At 42.7% G+C, this 13,115-nt stretch overlaps 1 protein-coding gene across 5 annotated transcripts in view; it reads left to right on the top strand.

Moving 5' to 3' along the window:
* TAF11 (TATA-box binding protein associated factor 11) overlaps nucleotides 1-13,115 on the top strand; it is a 13,870-nt gene extending 755 nt beyond the window's left edge. For 2 of the 5 annotated variants that reach the window (XM_030220903.1, XM_030220907.1), the window contains exons 2-6: nucleotides 6,485-6,687; nucleotides 11,160-11,347; nucleotides 11,506-11,593; nucleotides 11,896-11,992; nucleotides 12,178-13,115. In XM_030220903.1, coding sequence (XP_030076763.1) covers nucleotides 6,496-6,687; nucleotides 11,160-11,347; nucleotides 11,506-11,593; nucleotides 11,896-11,992; nucleotides 12,178-12,308 — 696 coding nt within the window. In that variant the 5' untranslated portion in view covers nucleotides 6,485-6,495 and the 3' untranslated portion in view covers nucleotides 12,309-13,115. Of the gene's footprint in view, nucleotides 1-2,580; nucleotides 2,666-6,469; nucleotides 6,688-11,159; nucleotides 11,348-11,505; nucleotides 11,594-11,895; nucleotides 11,993-12,177 lie in introns of those variants that run through there. The other 3 variants (XM_030220904.1, XM_030220908.1, XM_030220906.1) reach the window with 3 other exon arrangements.

Genomic DNA, 13,115 nt, shown 5'->3' with positions numbered 1-13,115 from the left:
GCTCCCGCCTTTCCCATTGCTGTTTCTGCCAGTGTTTTAGGAGTAGGAGGGTAGGGTTACTCCTCTTGAGGTCTGTGGTATCTCATCTATTAGATGTAGCGCTATAGAAATGCTAAATAGTAGTAGTAGTCATTAGGGCCTGTCTCTCTTTCTCTCTTGGTCTAATCTGTCTCTCTTGTGTCTCCAACCCACCTTCACCTAGTCTGTGTGTGCGTGTCCCTCTCTCATTTATACCCCTACTATGCCCTCACCCAGCCTTTCTCTCACCAAACCATAGGTTCCAGCAGCATCACAGGTGGCCCTTATTGCCCATAGGTAACATCAGAGATGGGGCAAGAACAGGTTCACCCAGCCTGTCTTTCTCTCATATTCCCCAGCCCTCAACCAGACTGTCAGTCTCACTTATCTGCCCTCTCTTCACTCAGTGATCCCCCAGCAATCTCAACCCTATCACTCCCCAGTTGGGAACCTAGCTGTCCAATCTGATCCAGCAGATGGACTAGAGCTAGGTGCTACTAGGTGGATATGTGGAATGCCCTCCCGCGGGAGGGGGTGGAGATGAAAATGGTAATGGAATTCAAACATGTGATTAAACACAAAGGAATCCTGTTTAGAAGGAATGGTTCCGTGGAATCTTAGCGGAGATTGGGTGGTGACACCGGTAATTGGAAACAAAACGGGAGCTGGGCAGACTTCTACAGTCTACGCCCTGAACGTGAGTGAAAGGGATGGGTTGGAGTGTAAATTTTAAGGGGCTTCGATGTTAGCTTCAGAACTTAGTACAAGAACAGTACTGGGCAGACTTCTACGGCCTGTGCCCCGAGAAAGGCAAGGACAAATCAAATTGGGGTATACATATAAAGTATCACATACCATATAAAATGAGTTTATCTTGTTGGGCAGACTGGATGGACCGTTCATGTCTTTATCTACCATCATTTACTATGTTACTCTTTGGGGTTCTACATGGAATGTTGCTACTAATTGGGATTCCAGAATCTTCAGAACTCTTAGTACAAGAACAGTGCTGGGCAGACTTCTACAGTCTGTACCCTGAGAACGGCAAGGACAAATCAAACTCGGGTATACATATAAAGTATCACATACCATGTAAAAGAGTTTATCTTGTTGGGCAGACTGGATGGACCGTATAGGTCTTTATGTGCCATCATTTACTATGTTACTTCACCTTTGTTATTCAGTGTCACTAATGCTGCTTAGCTGCCTCACTGCAGAAATTGGCTTTCTTGACGTGGTTTGCAGTGTACTGCTGCTGTTCTTTCAGAGAATTTGAGCCATGCGGTGCATGAAGAGTACTTGTTCTGGCTGTCTCCACTCTTGTGAAGTTTCAAATCTCAAGCGGTTCCATCGCTAAATTGCTCAAATGTATTGAGAACTCAGCAGTGGTGTGATGCAGGTGGCAGCCAAGCCAGTTTTGCAGGTGGTGGGAGCCAGAACTGGAAGACTTGAAATCCCGGGCACCAGGATCCATTTTCTAGGCGCTGTGGCAAACTGGCACCTAGGATCTGTTGAGCCAGCTCAACCCCTTTTTAGGTAGTCTTTGAATTATTATAGGAATTTTTTTTAAGGCTCATTAACCACTTCCCTAACTAATGATAAACTGCTAAAACAGTGGCAAACTAAACCTGTCAATTGCAAAACAAGAAGACATAACTATGCGCCTTAGGGGGGAGAGATTCTGAGAATGGGCTAGTTTTGGCAGGTAGAAAGGAGAGTAACCAGAAGGCAGTCGCAATGGGGAAGGGAGTAGGACTTGATATACTTCCTTTCTGTGGTAACAATCAAAGCAGTTTACAAATTATATACAAGTACTTATTTAGGTAGAAGGGAAAATATCCTGGAAGTGGTTACTGGGGAGAGGGAAGGAGGAGGGAAGATGTAAAGGAGCTAGGAAAGAGGTGTTACAACAGTTTGTGAGTACTGTCTTCCTGTTGGTTAGGCCCCTGCTGCTGACTGTCGTGATACCAGACTTGAGGTGATTGATTTGTAGATGTGAGCTTGGGGCCTACTCAGCATAGCTGGGGTATTCACTGAGATACTTTTATACCAATGAAGGCTCAGCCTGATCCTTCTTGCAAAATATGTCCCACTTCCAAAGACTTGCTCTATCCTGTCAGTTGTGGCTTTCCCTTCCCAACTACACTATAATATCTTGGTTTCTACTATGGTCTTCTTAATTGTGTGGGCCAGGGTTTCTGGAAAAAAAAACCCTCTTTTGCTCCATTCCCTGGTGAACATACATTCCCAGCCAGCTAGGTTTAGAAGAATTAGTAGGTTTGGTAAGACTTTTTTTTTCCAATGAATCATCATGATCTGTATTGATCTAAAAATTGATTACTTGGTCATAGTGGCATATTTATACTAGGTGCATGTCTTGCTTACACCCCCTGATACTTGTTCCCCTGCTTGTACCTTAAAATAATCTCTGCTACAGTCTGTGCCCAGGTAGTAGCAGTGGCATTGGCCCTCTTAGGCAGCCTGCACCAGAACTTGTTCTCTGAACCGTCCCGCCCCTTCTGATACAACTTCCTGTTTTGTGAAGAGTGGGACAGTTCAGAAAAGACGTCGTGGTGCAGGCTGCAGGCAGCCTATGATTGTTGTTGCTCCTGCTGCCAGGGCAAAGACTAGCAGAGATGATTTTAAGGTACTGGGGGGTGGAGGAGACAGGGAGACGTACCCTCTATTAAAAAAAAAAATCCTGGCAAGCAGCAGGGACGAACGAAGTGAAGGAACATCAGCTGTTTTTTCTACAAAGGAAGTGGTGAAAATGCATAATGAGACGGAAAGCAGCTTTTCTCCGTGAAGGATATTGAGGAATTCTGTTGTTGCTCTTGTTGAAGCTTTTGGTGAAACAGCAGCACTCTGCAGAGCACATCTGAATACATCCTTGTGTCAGATAAGTGGTTTTCCGTGTTGATGACTTTTTCCTCAAATTATATGAAAGCATAAGTGGAATGCAAATTTGAAGAAAGGACTATATTTAAATATCAATAAAATTAAATAGGAGGTTTTTTTAGACTTGTGAAGAAGCTCCTCAGTTAAACTGTGCATATATTGCACTGGCAATTTATTTATTAATTTGTTGCATTTGTACCCCACGTTTTCCCACCTATTTGCAGGCTCAATGTGGCTTACATAGTACGGTCAAAGGCATTTGCCCAGTCGGTGGATAACAAATACAAAGTTGTATAGTGATCGTATGACGTAAAAGTGGAGGATCGGAATGGATGAGGATTGCGTGTTGTCCTGTTCGATCATAGTCATGCTGTGTTGGTAGGTGAAGAGGGTTGCGTGGGGTCGTTGGAGTAGGCCTTTTTGAAGAGATTGGTTTTTAGTGATTTCCTGAAGTTCAAGTGGTCGTAGATCTTTTTCACAGCTTTTGGGAGCCCATTCCATAGTTGTGCACTTATGTAGGAGAAGCCAGCTGCGTAAGTTGTTTTGTATCTCAGTCCTTTGCAATTTGGGTAGTGTAGGTTTAGGTAAGATCTTGTCGATCTGACTTTGTTTCTTATTGGTAAGTCTGTAAGGTCTGTCATGTATCCTGGGACTACGCCGTATATTATTTTGTGGACTAAGGTGCAGATTATGAAGATGATCCGTTCTTTGATTGGGAGCCAATGTAACTTTTCTCGGAGGGGTTTGGCACTTTCAAAGCATCTGAAGTCTTTTTGTCCTGTTCTAGAAAATACTCGGTGGAGTCAAATACATTTATTTACTTGCAGTCTTGTGTTTTGATGTTTACCATGTTGTCAAGTGTTTCTACATGAACTAATATTGCCATTAGTGCATGGCCATTATGTAAAATTACCGTGTGTTCACTTACTGCCACCAATTTTGTAGTCGGGCTTACACGGTATCCGTGCGCTAACCAGTTAGCACACAGTAATGGAGATGCACTAACTGGTTAGTGGAAGATGCCTATTCTTCACCCCTAACACTTCCCTTAACAAAAGTAGAAAAAGTTTTACCATGGCAGGCTCAATAATGCGGCTTACATATTATATACAGGTACTTATTTGTACCTGGGGCAATGGAGGGTTAAATGACTTGTCCAGAGTCACAAGGAGCTGCCTGTGCCTGCAGTGGGAATCGAACCCGGTTCCCCAGGACCAAAGTCCACCACCCTAACCACTAGGCCACTCCTCCTCGCACCGGTATTCCATTTTTCTTAGAAAAAGGACCTCCTTTATGTTTTTTTATGGTTACGTGTAGTCAGGAAGTTTTTCGTCTCTTCATTCTTATTACTTTTCAGCTAAAAATTTACCAGTTAACTTAGCTACCCAGAAAATTTCTGAAAACCAATCATTATGCTACTGTGCTGTAGATATATATATACTGATAGTACATACAAAAGTAATTTCTCCATATTAATTTCTGTATTAATCTGGGAAAAAACTTCATGTTGCCCATCTACATCTCAAGAGATTTCCGATGTTGGATGACTCACTGAAATTGGATATGAAATGTAGATAGATGTTCCTATTTGTGTTGACTGTGTGTTGTGATCACATTGTAAGCTCCATGGAGTTGGGACTGCCTCTTAGCTATATCTGTACTGCACTGTACAGGTGCAGAAATGAAAAGTAGTAATAATTTCTCCGAAGGTTAATTACAGAAAATGGTTGTGCCTTTGCAACCCTTTTACCACTCATTCCTCCACCACTTCATCTCTGATCTTAGTGTCAGAACAAATTAATACATATATCTCTTTCTCTGGTGACTTTTAAATCTTTTTGGAGGAATATGTTGAGGGTGAGTCTATTCTTGCTCCACCTCTGATGTTATCTGTGGGCACCATGAAATTGATCTTCCTACTGTAAATGCCACCTGTATTATTTATTTTATTTTATTTATTGCATTTGTATCCCACATTATCCCACCTCTTTGCAGGCTCAATGTGGCTTACAATTCGTCATGGATACTGGAAATAGAAGAGAATATACATTTGGTTTTACAGAGGGTTTTGGGTTACATGGTGGTGAAGTACGTGGTTGTATTAAAGCAAAATACATTATAAGACATTCCTATATATATGAAAGATTGTACAGGTACACGTGTTGATCTTTGTGATATATCTTGTCGAAGAGATAAGTTTTCAGTAGTTTACGGAAGTTGGTCAGTTCATGGACCGTTTTCAGGTTACGTGGTAGTGCGTTCCATAGCTGCGTGCTCATATAGGAAAAGGTAGATGCGTGCATTAATATGTATTTCAGACCTTTACAGTTGGGAGGATGAAGGTTGAGGAATGTGCGAGAAGATTTTATTGTGTTCCTGGGTGGTAGTTCAATTAGGTCTGACATGTAGGCTGGGGCGTCTCCATGGATGATTTTATGGACTAGGGTACAAAGTTTGAACGTGATGCGTTCTTTAAGTGGGAGCCAGTGTAGTTTTTCTTGTAGCGGTGTCGCACTTTCATATTTTGATTTGCCGAATATTAATCTGGCTGCCGTGTTCTGGGCTGTCTGGAGTTTTTTAAGTATTTGCTCTTTGCAGCCAGCGTATAGTGAGTTACAATAGTCCAGATGACTGAGTACTAGTGATTGTACCAGATTGCGGAAGACAGACCTTGGAAAAATGGTTTAATTCTTTTTAGTTTCCACATTGAGTGAAACATCTTTTTAGTTATGTTTGTTGCATGATTCTCAAGTGTTAGGTGTCGATCAATGGTGACTCCAAGAATTTTTAGGGTGTCCAAAATTGGTAGGTTTAGTTTAGGTGTGTTGATGGTGGTGAATTTATTCTTACTGTATTGCAAAGTGAGTACTAGGCATTGGGTTTTTTCTGCATTAAGTTTCAGCTGAAATGCATCTGCCCAGGATTTCATGATGTGTAGGCTTTGCTTGATTTCGTTGGCGATTTCCCTTAGATCTTGTTTGAATGGGATGAAGATTGTTACATCATCAGCGTATATATATGGGTTTAAGTTCTGATTCGATAGTAGTTTGGCCAAGGGTGTCATCATTAGGTTGAATATGGTTGGTGAGAGAGGGGATCCCTGTGGAACACCACATTCAGGTGTCCATGTAGCTGATGTAGCCGAATTTGATGTCACTTGATAAGAGCGTGTAGTTAGGAACCCCTTAAACCTAGGAGAAAAAGTATGGAAGGAAGTCCTGCTCCCCTTTAATTCAGGGTGAAGGGAGGACCAAAAGCCTTCTGCCTGAACCAGATGTGATCAGCCTTGGCTACAAACCTGAAAAGGAAAATGGATCTGTATCTGCTATGCAGACCTAGAGAGAAAAAGCCTCAGATGCAGAGAACATGAAACCACAGTACCACATGCTACCTCTCATACAAACATTTTGTTTCTGTTTAGTCAGGTCCAGACATGTTGTAATATGCAGCATCAACTTTGGGAGGGAGGGGAAGGGAAGGGACTAAAAATATATTTGGGGGGGCGGGCAGGGGGGCAGGAAAAAAAGCTGTTATTGTGAATGACATTTTGAAGGTTTTGCTTTGGCAGCAAAGCTCAGGATGGAAGAAGCAAAGGAGCAGAGCAATGAGAAGGGAGGAGATCCAGTGCCATCCCAGGAACCCCCTGCTGCTGATTTGGACTCTGCAGCCACTGCTGATGTAGAGGATATACCATTGGCTTCTACTGAAGATGGTGCATCCAAGACAACAGTTGACTCCAAAATGGACACAGAGGAAGAAGCAAAAGAAAATGTAAGGTTCTTTCTATGTGGCAAATTAAATGTGAAACTGCCAACCTGACAGCAGTGGGCATTGAGGCCTTCCATCTGTCCAGAGAACAGGTACATTGCATCCAGTGCCAACCTAAGCTTCTCCCATTGAGCAGAATGACCTACAATATGGGTCTCAGCAGGAAACTGCAGTGTGGCTATTCAATCACTTGTTTTTGAGCTAGGATAATAGTCAAGGTATGATAAATCAGAAATGCAAGATGGATAAGAGGGCAATATATGGATGATTTTAAGCATATAACTTTAGCACATCACAGGGCCGGTCAAACCCGGTAAGCGCCGCAGGGGGCGCCTGCCTTCAAGGGCGGTGCTGAGCCGCCATACTGCGCCGCCCTTGGTGCTTTAAATCTTTAATTTACCTCAGTTCCAGCAGCCGCATCATTTGAAAGCCTTGCCCCGTCTCTAGCCTTCCCTCCCTTCGTGAGTTAGTTCCGCAGTCCCGCCTTCTGACGTTATTTCCTCGAGGGCGGGGCTGCAGAACGAACTCACGAAGGGAGGGAAGGCTAGAGACGGGGCAAGGCTTTCAAATGACGCGGCTGCTGGAACGGAGGTGAATTAAAGATTTAAAGCACCAAGGGCGGCGGGGGATGGGGGCGAAGGAGAATCGCTGGACAGGGGCAGGGTGGGAGAAGAGAGAGAGGAGATGCTGGGGGGGGGGGGGGCGGGAGCACCAACTCATAGTCTGCAGGGGGGCGCCAGAGACCCTAGGACCGGCCCTGGCACATCATTTGATTTTGTTTTAACTTGAAAGCAGATCATTCCCCCTCCCTCCCTCCCCCCTCCCCCCCCCCCCCCCCCAAAAAAAAAAAGGTTTTTTTGGATCTGTTGCTCCAAGGTGAAAGCTAACTACACTTCTCAGCTTGTCCATGATACTCACTGAATATGCACATGTACTGGAAACTGACTGGGACCATACACAAATCAACAGGTAATTGTAGAATGCTAAGAGTCATTGGTCAGAACTGACCTGGATTTTGAGTACATAAGATTCTTTCCTATCCAGACACAGAGTTCCTTTCTTAATATCCTAGTGATATAGTCTGTGTGCTGCTTTGCCCTGTTAGCTAGTAAAAAGGTGATTTAGCAAGTCTGAATACCTGATAAATGAGAGGTAAATACCCTGTCATTTTATTTGTTTACTTAGAGCACAAAGGGATAGAAAAAAAAAACAGGTAACCATACTTTGTAGAGGTTTTAGCTTTCTTAAAAATCGCCATTTAATTGATTAAGTAAATGAACAATGTGCAGCTGCATAGTAATAACTAATAAAGGGGTCCTTTTACTAAGCTGCGGCAAAAGGGGGCCTGTGCTAGCGTCAGCATGTGTTTTTGACATGCGCTAAGGCCCCCTTTTGCCACAACGAGTAAAAGGCTTTTTAAAAAATATATATAAAAGAAATGGCTGTGTGCGGTAAGTGAACCACTTGCTGCGTGGCCATTTTTTTTTGGGGGGGGGGGAGCACTTACTGCCACTGCACCGCAGTACTGCTCAATTACCGCTGGGTAAAATCTGGCGCTACAAAAATTAAAAATATTTTTGTAGTGCTGAGACATGTGCTGGGGGTGGAGAACTACTGCTGGGCTGCTGCAGTAGCCCAGCAGTACTTCCGGTTAGCGAGCAATAAGCCCGCGTTGGGCTTACCACCGCTTAGTAAAAGACCCCCAAAGAGCTATTAAAAAAAAAACTGCAAGAGGGAACAAGATGGCGTCTTGAAGAGAACGCAGGAAGTGTTTCTCCCCTACCCCAAGTATTATTGAAAGCATTTCTCTTTACCTTTATGCCTAAGAGGGAGGGGTAAGTAGCGTATTGGGCCCGCAACACCTGCTAAACCGAAGGTCGGACCGATGGACCGCTTCATTGCAACTGGACGTCTCCCAGGACAAGATTCCTCGCTGCTGGAGGGAGCGGTCGGAGGTGACCCGCTACTCCAGCTTCAGGCTGACAGCTCGTTAAGCCCCGATCTTCGGAGTCCGCCGCCTATGCCGGCGTTGGACCCACGGCGTGCGCTGGAGGCCCTGTGCGATGACACTCAAGGAGGACTCCGTTCTGCGGGGGGGGGGGGGGGGGCAGGTCGCAGTGAAGGAGCGCCAGCACTTTCCAGCCAGGAGGCAGAGATACGGGCAGGAGCCAGCGTTTGCTGGACTCCAAATCGGAAGGAGAGGAACAGTCCTTGGAGGGGAAGGAGTTTGAAACTGCAGCTCTCAGTATGTCCTATTTGCCTGAAAAACTTCAGAAGATCACTCTTGATACTATAAGGGAAGCCCTTTTGGGATTGGGAATTTCCTTCTCACAAAAACTGATTTCAATGAGCCAACTGTGTTGGAAACAAAAGTTATAACTGTTGAAAAAAATACTGAATCCAATACGGGTAAAACAGAAAATCTTCAACAAGCTCATACGAGTCTTATGAAAGAAATAAAACTTTTGCAATACAAAATTGAAAATTTGGAAAACAGAGAGCTAATACTTTACGTCTGATAAATTTTCCCAAAATGCCAGCAATAGCTCCTCTTATCACCTTTAAAAAATGTGTACAGGAACACAATTTCCTGCAGAACCTAAGTGGTGCTTACTGGGGTGGGGAAATAAAAGGGGCAAGAAATGGCAGAAGCGGCTAAAAAGACTAAGCTTATCAGCTGCGAAACTGGAAATAGCAGCCCATTGGAAGCAGAGAGTGGGCCCTATGGTTCTAGAGTGGAAAACGAGGCTCCGAACTATAATGGGGCTTGAGCAGCTGACGGACAGACGGAGGGGTAGATTTGACCCTGCAGCGGAAGAGTGGGCACACTTGGAACGTTTATGGACTACTGCAACCACAGTACAGAGTATTCAGCCATGAAGGGAGGGGGGGGGGGGGGGAGAAAAGTCATTATGTTTTCAATTGGTTGTATTGCAGTTCTCTTTATTATTATTTGTGGCACAGCGGTTAGCTGATTATGTGTATGTATTTAGGAACAATGTGACTAAATAAAACTACTTTTCAAATTAAAAAAAAAAAAAAAAATGTGTACAGGAGACGTTGACGATTCCTGAACAAGCATATCCGCCTGTTTCCAAGATATATTATTTCTTACCATATGAAAAGAAAGATACTAATCAACTTATTGCGGAAGGAGGTGATGTTTCTTTTGATACCTTAAATCTCACACAGTTGATTGAAGAGGATGAGCCAAGGTGTTAAACCAGCAAAGTTAATAATAACATTTGTTCCACAACCCGACCGAGATTAGGTTCTAGAGCAATTCTTCCGACACAGAGAACTTTTTATGAACTATAATATTAGAATGTTTCCAGACGTTGCTAGAACAACCCAAAAGCGGCAGCAACTTTTTCTCAAGTTTCGCCCTAGGGTATTACAAATGGGTGGTCTTTTTTTTTTTTGTTAAATTTTCCTTGTAAATGTGTACTGAAAGTTAACTCGGTTAAATATGTATTTTTTGATCCAACACACTTAAACCTCCTTTCTAGATTCAAGGACTGTGGTGTCTCCATCCGCGCAACCAGTAATAATAACTTCATCTACTCCGTAGTCAAGTATGAATGTTCTAGTTTCTCTTCTATTCTCCTTACTTATTTAAGTGAACTGGTTTCATGGAATTGTGCCTTGTTCCTCTTTCTAATACTAGAGATCAGAAAGATTACTTATTTTTTCTATAACTGTGTAATATGATAATACTAGTAAAAAAGCCCCGTTTCTGATGCAAATGAAACGGGGGCTAGCAAGGTTTTCTTCTGTGTGCATGTGGGAGTGTGTGTGTGTGTCCCCTCCCCCCTCGGAGTCGAGTCCTTCAGTGTTAAGTTTCTTGCTGTGCTGTTTGTGTTACAGAGATAGTGAGGGCTTCTGCCCTCTCTCCCCTCCCCCCTCTGAGTCCTTCACTGTTACAGAGAGAGCGATTTGATTTCATGCTTTGCTGTGTTTTCCTTCACTGTTTGTGTTACAGAGAGAGTGAGGGCGGGGCAGACACTCATGGGGAAACCGGATATCTCTGTCCCTGCCCTCTGCCCTCTTTCCCCTCCCCCCTCTGAGTCCTTCACTGTTACAGAGAGAGCGATTTGATTTCGTGCTTTGCTCTGTTTTCCTTCACTGTTTGTGTTACAGAGAGAGCGAGGGCGGGGCAGACACTTATGGGGAAACCGGATATCTCTCCCCCTTCACACTTCCGGCTGGAGGCTTCATTTAGAACGTTGGTGGTGCCTTTTATATATAGAGATTCTCAATCTTTTTTCCCCCCTTTTCTGTATCTTTTCTCTATCAAGAGTATTCTTGATTATGTGAAAATATAAATTAAAAAAAAAAAACTACAAAGAAGCTTGTCAACTTGAAGTTCCAGACTAACGTGGACAAAACCAATAGTTGCAATAATGACATATCATACTGTAGGGTTCTTATAAGCTGTACTTTGGTTAAAGACAGGCCTTTGCTGTTTATCTTAGCAGGTAAAGGAACCGGAAGCCCCTGAATCCTCCGAATCCTCGGTGATGTCAACAGTAGCCGCGACAGCAGCAACAGAAAGAGATGACTGTATGTTACAGTCATCCCAAGCCAGGAAGATGAAAATAGAAGTGAAAGAGAAGAAGGAGAGGAAACAGAAAGTGGATGAGGATGAAATTCAGAAAATGCAGTGAGTTTGGTTTCCTTCTCCCTTATCGGGGTTGAAGGTGGAGATGCAGATTTCTCTAAGACCAGCCCATCTGCTATTAGAACTGCACTTCTGAAAAACCTATGAGGCATGCAAGGTCTTTTAAAGGGTTGAATATGTTTTTCTCCCATTTCTCACAGGATATTGGTTTCTTCCTTTTCTGAAGAGCAACTGAATCGCTATGAAATGTACCGTCGCTCTGCTTTCCCTAAGGCAGCTATCAAAAGGGTAACTGTGCAACTCTGTTGTCTAAAAACTACAGTAACAAGGTTTCAGCATATCCAAACCCTGTTGTGCTAGAACTTTTCAGTCATGCAGTTTTAGCAACTTGAATCCCATTTGGTCTAACACTTTGTTCGTCCCATGATGTTGCATAGAACGTGTATCCAAATTCCAGTGCCTCTGAGAAAATCATGCAGCCTGACTACCTTTGCTACTATGTGCATTATGCAGTTTGATTAACGAGTTTTACTGCACAATAAACTATTTTTTTTTCTCTTTTTTTTTTTTTTTTTCTCTCTTTCTCAAAGTTGATCCAGTCTATTACAGGCTGCTCTATTTCTCAGAACGTGGTCATTGCTATGTCTGGAATTTCCAAAGTCTTTGTGGGAGAAGTAGTGGAGGAAGGTGGGTATCAGGTTTTATTTTAATACTACTAGGGTAGTTGGTTGGTTGAGGAATATGTGTTTTTTTTTATTTTATGTTTAGATTTTTTTTCTGTGTTGTTCATAGACCTTTTAAACAGGTAAAGATCTTTTCTATGGGTGCTCATGATGACAGATAACACTGACCATGATATTATCTCTCTCTAGCTCTGGATGTCTGTGAGAAATGGGGAGAGTCACCACCTCTTCAACCCAAGCACATGCGAGAAGCTGTCCGAAGGCTGAAATCCCGAGGACAAATTCCAAACTCCAAGCACAAAAAAATCATCTTTTACTAAAGCAAACACTGTGCAGAGTGATAAAGGATCTTGTCACGGGGAAAGAGGGTTGTCTGTTTTGTGTAATCTAACATTTGTGCTAAGGATTTGGATACTTTAACAGATAATTCTTTATGGATGCAGTGTGCAGAGAAACTCAAACTAGGGGCTTTTAAAAGGCACCATACCTAAAATTTTATGTCTCCAGTAATGAAAGTAAAAATATTGCCAGTATTTTCAATTCCTGAACCTCAATTTCAATTTCTGTAAGAGTCAGTCTCTTTAGCATACCAGACATTGGCTTATTGATGCAGGTCACTGTCTGTTTTTGCTAATAACAGACTTTTTTTTAGTGAAAGATTGTTATGGCAGTTTAGTGTTAATGTTGCTGTTTTATGTGTGCTGCTGGGTAAAGGAGTTTATATCGTTATTTTCTCAAAGGTCTGCTGTTCATATAACAAAACCTGAGGGTCCAAATCCATAGTCTTTTGACTGGTAGTTGTCCCTGCCATCCCCTCCCCCCATAGAGAGAAAGGTCCTGAGGTAATCTACGCTGCCTTTTTTAGTACATAAATCTATCCAGTATAGAGAAGTTTGTATAGCCTGAGATTTGAATCTGCCCATAATTATAAATTCAGATTTTAATTGTTTAAAGCATTGAAGCAAAATAACATTGTGTGTGGGTTAACAATCGGATATTGTAGAAAAGGGAAATTGTGAAACAAAATCTGCAGAACAAAATGTAAGACTTTTTTTTTTCTTAAAACTGAGTTCATGCTGTGTGACTTTACTGTTAATGTATTTTCAATAAAACAAGTTGAAATCAAA

The sequence above is a fragment of the Microcaecilia unicolor genome, chromosome 12 (genome assembly GCF_901765095.1).
Source record: "Microcaecilia unicolor chromosome 12, aMicUni1.1, whole genome shotgun sequence".
NCBI classification, from domain to species: Eukaryota; Metazoa; Chordata; class Amphibia; order Gymnophiona; family Siphonopidae; genus Microcaecilia; species Microcaecilia unicolor.
The sequence above is the reverse complement of the archived record's forward strand: the minus strand, read 5'-3'. Positions and strand labels throughout refer to the sequence as shown.